General features: G+C 41.7%; 1 protein-coding gene across 2 annotated transcripts in view; it reads left to right on the top strand.

The window, feature by feature from the left end:
• Positions 1–7500, top strand: part of ZBTB11 (zinc finger and BTB domain containing 11) — a 1204127-nt gene that overhangs the window by 517498 nt on the left and 679129 nt on the right. For both annotated transcript variants that reach the window (XM_044071594.1, XM_044071595.1), the window contains exon 5: positions 3413–3592. In XM_044071594.1, the coding sequence (XP_043927529.1) occupies positions 3413–3592 (180 nt within the window). The remainder of the gene's footprint in view (positions 1–3412; positions 3593–7500) is intronic.

Here is a 7500-nt window from a genome sequence, read left to right on the forward strand (position 1 = left end):
GCAAGACTGCATATGAAGAAACTTCAATGGTACCTAAAAAGCTTATGGAGTCAACATTGTCACAGGCTGGAAACAATGATTCCTATCATTCCTTGCCTGCAGCAAGAGTTTCTATGGTGTGCAGAGGCCTGCCACCAAAACAAGGCACTGTCATTCATTCAACCCCTGCCACCCAAACCCTGACTACAGACTCATCGGATTATGCTTTGGGGGGGGGGGGCGCATCTGGCAGGGAGATGCATTCAGGGTCAATGGAACCCAAATCAAATGCACCTACGTATCAACCAGAAAGAGATGCTAGCTGTAATGAATGCTCTGACAGCCTTCAAGGACTATCTTCATCCAGGACAACTAAAACCAAAAGTGATTCTAATTGCTGCAGACTGGCCTCGCCAACACTGCTACCCGCTCCTACGCAATATGTCGCACCTTCCTCCGTGGTACCTGCATCAGACACCTTATCTACTGTCTCAGTAGAACTATCAAATTCTGCACACTCTGCTCCAAACTCTGAATCTTGCAGCATGGCTAATCAACTAATCTCACCAGTTGCATCTCTCAGCAAACCTGTGATGGATGTCATTTTGGAGGCTAGAAGGCTTAGCACTAGAAAATCTTATGCTGACAAATGGAAGAGATTCTGTGCCTGGAACCTAGCACAAGGAATAAGCACAGCAATGCCCAGTATTCCTCAGATTCTGCAATATTTAACTGAGATGCTTCACAGGGGCCTATCTTTTTCTTCCATCAAAATCCATGCCTCTGCCATTTCAGCTCATTACAACACAGTGCCTCCCCTCTTTTCTCATCCCCTGCTAAAGCAGTACCCTAGAGAGGCCAAAAATTTAAGAGCTTCCCAGAAGAGCACCAACACCTGCATGGGACCTCAATTTTGTGTTGAAAAAACTCACTCTACCTCCTTTTGAGCCAGCTGCTTACTGCAGACCTAAAATTTCTCTCTTGGAAGACAGCTTTTTTTTTAGCAGTCACTTCAGCTAGAAAGATTTCAAAACTACAGGCTCTCATGGCAGTGGAGCCTTTTATTATATTTTACCTGGACAGGGTGGCTCTCAGGACTAATCCATCCTTTATGCCTAAAGTGGTATCTAGTGTGTCTCTTAATCAGACCATTCATCTGCCAACCTTCTTCCCAAATCCACAGAACAAGGGTGAGCGCATTCTGCATTCATTGGATGTACACAGGCAACTAAGATTCTACTTAAACAGGACAAAATCTCTAAGAAAATCTGAGCAATTACTGGTGGCATTTGCTGCAGGGGCAGAGGGGAAGGCTGTTTCAGAGCAGACTATTTAAAAATGGATAAGCCATTGTATTTATTTCTGCTACATGCCCCATGGTAAACGTGTCCCCAAGGGGATCAGATCCCATTCCACTAGGGTTGCATCTACTTCTGCAGCCTTTCTCAGGGGGGGTTCCTTCCAGAGACATTCTAGAAGCTGCTACCTGGAGCTCAGTTCATACGTTCACCAAACATTACCATTTACCTCTTTCTCTAAATCCAGAGCTGGCTTTGCCACTGTTGTCCTGCAGGGCCTTATAGCTGCTCCTAATGCTGTATAATTCCATCCTCCCAACCATAGCTTTGGGATTCTACCCAAATGTAATGACTGCAACAGTGAAACACAAAGAACATAGTACAGTTGTGTACACTTACCATGAATGTAGATGTTTGAGTGTATTCACTGTTGCAGTCCTGGTTACCCACTCTCCAGCCCCCTATTTTTCTCTTACTATACCTCTTCCTTTTACTATGCTTAAAAGCCTTTTTGGTGTATTTGCTTTTATTTGGAGGTATATTTTTTGTGTTCTAAATTATATGCATATATATATATATATATTTTTTTTTGTTCCCCATTTGGGGGGCACCTGACATCTTGGGCAAGAAAAACTAATGAAAATGGCGTCGGCTGCATGTTTTATACGGCTGACGACCTGACGTCATGAAAGAAGGGACAGCAACCGACGCAGGACCCAAGACTTTGTTAATCAGGCCGACTGAGGGCAACCTGCCAGCAGATTACCCAAATGTAATGACTGCAACAGTGAATACACTTGAACATCTACATTTATGGTAAGTGTACACAACTGTACTTTGTAAATGCTGTTGAAACTAATAAATCTGTGATCAGACTGATTTTCTGTTGGAACTAGCATCTTCAGGATATATTCACAGTAATGAAGTGAAAGGAATGTATGAGTGATGTGGGAAATGTTGGGTGGAGCATCAAGCTGAAGTTTACTTAAGGCCCCTGTATTGTTTACATTGGCTCTACATGCAAATCCTCCCTGTGTGGCTTACCGAGTGCATTATCTTTTGTCATTGGATAGCTCACTCCTTGTTTGAAAAATCTGCTGTCAGTGCTTTATCCCTGTAGAGATGTAGCTGTTTCCAGTGTTTGCATCAGACATCCCTGCAGTGGCCATTTGGTTATACATTCACATCTTCACAGAGTGTTATTGTTTGGCTGTGACACCAGGAACTGGGCTGCCATTGGTATTTCAGGACTCAGTCTTCTGAACCATTTCCTTTTGTTTCTGCCACCCTGATTAGGAATTTACCCATTCGTAAACCCACTGTAGAAGTTCCTCTGTACTAGCTGTAATGGATGGATTATTACTGTATTAAGTATACAATAAGACCCACTCGGTGGGTCTGAGATGCCTTCCCACATCACCTTGTGCTAGGAAAGCTACTGTCTTGCAACTGCTTTGAGTTTCTATAAATCCAGCGGGTTTACGTTTGTGTAGCCTCAGAGAAAGTTTAGATATCAAATCTTTCTTTATTTTGCAGTAAATATGCTCACTTATTCTAATTGTTGGGTCCAGTGGATAAGTGTCTAGTTGGAGTGTAGCTAGACATAATAGTGTGCAACACTGCAGAGTGCTCATTCTGATGATCATTTCATATTCCAGAAAAAAATACCTGTTTGGAATGGAAGAGAAGAAAAACCCAGTTGTAGGTTTCACAAGGAGGTGGCTTTTAGTTTTCTTGATATAGTAAAAATATCCAAGTTGAGTGTCCTTTATAGATCTTCTGATACAGTAAAAATGTCTCTTCTGTAACTTTAGTTAAAGCCCTGGATACAAATGTTGCTACAGCACACTGAGCTCTTCTGTAGATTTTCACATGTCTGTTGCAAATGTTGTAAAAATATTATATGATACTGTTGACTGCATCCATGATGAAGCAGGAAGCAAATGTACTGAATTTAAATAATTTATTCACCTTAGTACTTGTTGAATGCTTTTCCAGTGTTAATCTTAATTACACAAGTATGTTGCCACTGCTTTGACATTTAACTGCATTTGGAGAGAATTAATGATTTTCAGGATTTGAAAAGTAAATTAATTGAATCACTAATTTTCTTTACACTGATTTAATCACATTAGGTTGCTATGAAGTTGGTGCAGAGAGGCAAAAAGATGAAGCAACCAAAGAGAGAGATCCCTGACAGTAAAGATGTTGAGCCAGAACATAAGTGCCATGAGTGTGGACTCGTCTTCCCTAGACGGTACACTTTGATAATGCATTCACTGAAGCATGAACGATCAAAGGACTATAAATGCCCAGTAAGTACCATGTTTTCTGCCCCTTGCTTGTGTTGGTAAACCTGTAGATCGGAAGACTGTAAAAGATCTGAACTTATTACAAAGGAAAGGCTTCTGACTATGATATTGGCAGCTTAATTTCAGGTATTTTATACATTGTAATTCCTGGTTTAGAAATGGTACCGGGAAGACAACAGGAGACAGTGCAGCACAGAATTTTGTTCTATTTTATTTATTTATTTAATTATTTATTGGGGGGGGGGTACTATTTGGAGACCATGTTAAGTATATCCCGTAAGGGTGTGGGCAGACAGCAAGTTCTATTTTAAATATCTGCCGTCTCACTAGATGCTGTTTTCTCTATTCATTGTTTTATTTATTATTTGTTTATTCATATATTAAAGCGTTCATGCCTATGCATGCACAGTTAAGACAGTAATTTTCAATGAGTGTTAGTACAGTCAAAATTTAGAAGCCAGCCTGGTGGTGTAGAGGGTCGAAACCCGGACTATGACCCAGGTGATCAGAGGTCAGTTAGAGGCTCAGATGCATGACAGGCTGGCAGGGAGGATGGGCACAAAGTATGCAGATCCTTCAAGCCCTGGTAGAGGTTAGGACTAGGGAAGATCACAAGGATAGGAGGAGTGTGTGGGCCAAGGAGGCATAATTACACCTTGATTCTAGGTTGGGCATGTCTTCACAGACCATACCACTTGATGACTCATCCTGCCTGTGAGGTTGGTGTCAACTTCAGGGGAAAGAGGTAGGAAAGAGGTAGGGCTTAATAAAAAGTCTTGTCACCAGCGTATATATCAGTGTCTGTTTCATTCCATACCTTCTTCCTGGCCACTAAGGATGGTTGCATCTGATGGGTAGCACTGTCCGAACTTAGATTTTTCCATAATTTATTGGGGGGGGGGTACTATTTGGAGACCATGTTAAGTATATTCCATAAGGGTGTGTGCAGACAGCAAGTTCTATTTTAAATATCTGCCACCTCACTAGATGCTGTTTTCTCTATTCATTGTTTTATGTATTTGTTTATTCATATATTAAAAGTGTTCATACCTATGCATGCACAGTTGAGACCGTAATTTTCAATGAATGTTAGTACAGTCAATAAAATTTAGAAGCCAGCCTGGTGGTGTAGAGGGTCGAAACCCTGACTATGACCCAGATGATCAGAGGTCAGTTAGAGGCTCAGATGCTTGACAGGCTGGCAGGGAGGATGAACACAAAGTATGCAGATCCTTCAAGCTCTGGTAGAGGCTAGGACTAGGAGTAGGAGTAGTGTGTGGACCAAGGAGGCATAACCACCGTATGATTCTAGATTGGGCATGTCTTCACAGACCATACCTCTTGACTCATCCTGCCTGTGAGATTGGTGTCAGCTTCCGGGGAAGGGGGTAGGGCTTAATAAAAAGTTTGGTCACCAGTGTATATATCGGAGCCTGTTACATTCCATACGTTCTTCCTGGCCACTAAGGATGGTCGCATCTGAGGGGGGGTAGCACTGTCCGAACTTAGATTTTTCCATTCTCTTCTTTCATGTCAAGTCATTTCGGGGAAGGCAGAGAAGCTAAAGCTATGGGAGGGCATCTGAGTACTGATGGTTAGTTGGGAAGGAATAAAAAAGATAATTAAAATTTAACCAGAACCTCATTAAAGATGTAAAGATCTAAAGTTAGAATTAATATTTCATTCAGCCTAAGAGTGAACCACCATTGAAAAGCTTATATTACAAGGACCTTCTAAAATAGGACTCCAGCGAATTGTGTCAAGAATTGTTTCTCTCTTACTTGAAATGCTGTTTGTGGAGTACAGTTTTGTAGGGTGCTAACTATGTTTTGAACTTCTTACAGGGTTTGTGGCTCAGTCAGAAACTCAAGAGTAAACAAAAGTTGGAGGAGAGCTTAGGACAGTCTTTTAATATTTTGTTTTCACTTTTGTTTAGAATATATTGTGTAGGCTTTGAAAAAGAAGGAGTTCTGAGTTTGGGACCTGTAGAAGCATGTATGAGGGGTAGTGGTCCTGTTTTGTTCTTTGGGTGCTGGGTAGGTCTTTGACAGGGTCATATTTATACACATGTACATACTGGATATTACAGGTTGGCTGCAGCGAGTCTCTTTCTGAGATATATCCTTTAAGGCAAGCAAACAGGAATGCTCTGACTGTATTGGTGGGACCTAGCATACTTTAGAGAAACACCTTTTAGGTCAGCTACAAGAGTGTCTGAGATGTATCCTAAATCTTAAGGCAAGCAAACAACACCACACTGACTACTCTGGCTCATAGATTTGTGTGCATTAGACTAATGACCACTGGGACTTTTTTAATCCTAGCCATGCATCTCAAATATTTGACAAGTTCTGATGCCCTTGATATGTGTAAGCAGGGGCTTAGGAGATGAAATATTTACAAGCAAGGGCCTAGAGATTGAAACATTTACAAGGAGGGGCCTGGGGGATGAATCATTTCATGTGTCTGGTAGAGGTATAGGTGCCAAACCAGGAATTAATTTCCTGTTTCCTCATACAATTGTCCAAGTTAAACTTGAGTTGGCTTAAGAGGGAATTCTGCATCACGTAGACTGTTCCAGAGAAGGGTTAGTCTCTGGGATATATACCTGTCTCTTCAGCAGGTTCAGTTTGTATCACAGGCAAGATTTAGGTGTTTAGAATAGAATTCTGGTGCTGTTTGATTTGCTGATATGCAGGAGATCCATCAGTATGGGGTCTGACTATGCCTTGCATTCCAGGTATAGAGATCTTCCCTCAACAGGCTGTAGAAGACTGAATGCAGGGATAGGGCTTTGAAGTGGTCTGCATGTAGGACATGTTACTTACACACTGTATACTTTTGTTGAGGAACCTCTGCTGACATTTCAGTTGTTGGATATGCCTGTTTAGGTATATAGAAAAAGAGGGCATTGTACTCAATGATAGGTCTGATGAATGTTGAATACAGTAGAACTATGACCTCCTTGGACCTAGATGCCATACCTTTGTTTATAAGTTGCCCAACATAGAAAGATTTCCTCACTACTGTAGACACATGATGGGCAAAGACTAGATTACTTTCTTAATGTGCCCCCAAGTTCCTGATTACTGGGTTGACTGTAGTAGTATGTTGTCAGTGTGATGGTTACTAGTGGTAGATGACTTCCCGAATGATAGTATTATACATTTCTTGGCATTTAGTTTTCGTCCATGGCTCTTGCACCAATTATTTCTTTGTCAGCCCTTCCTGGAGAATATTCTTGTCAGTGGGCTATTCTGTGACTGCTGCTAATGTGCAATTGTCTGCAAATTTGGTCAGCCAGAGGCCCTTGATGTTAGCTTTGACTTTAGAGAATTGATTGCCAACGATGAGTGGTCCTAGGACCTATGTCTGAGGGACTCAGCTGGTGAATGGCCTCTTTGCAGAGGTGAACTCCCCAATTATAATTTCCTAGGTCCTGTCTGTAAGCCATCTGGCTATTCACAGGATGATGCTGTTATACCTAACCCCTTGAGTATGTCAACAATGCCCAAGTAGAATATTTTGTCGGATGATTTGGCCAGGTGAAGGTAGGCAGTGTGAACCATTTTGCCTGCACCCATTGCTTTGGTGACCTTCTCAAAATGTGCATCAGGTTGACTAGGCATGACCTCCACTTGACAAAAACAAACTGTGTTGGTTTTAGTGTCTGGAGGTTTCCAATGTCATTTATAATTTCTGTGATCATGCTTTCCTTGAGACTAGTAAGACTTTTGGATCTGTACTTTCTAGGGTATGCAGCTAGCCTGCCTTTTTGCAGAGTTATGATAATTGCTATTCTCCATTCGTGAGGCACGAAGCCTGTGGGAAGGCTTTAGTAAAATACTGATTCCAGAGGGTCTGATCGTGTTTCATGCTATTTAGAGGGCAGCCTGGAATATTGTTTGAGC

Source organism: Protopterus annectens, chromosome 5.part0 (assembly GCF_019279795.1).
Source record: "Protopterus annectens isolate FY-2018-M chromosome 5.part0, PAN1.0, whole genome shotgun sequence".
Lineage (NCBI taxonomy): Eukaryota > Metazoa > Chordata > Ceratodontiformes > Protopteridae > Protopterus > Protopterus annectens.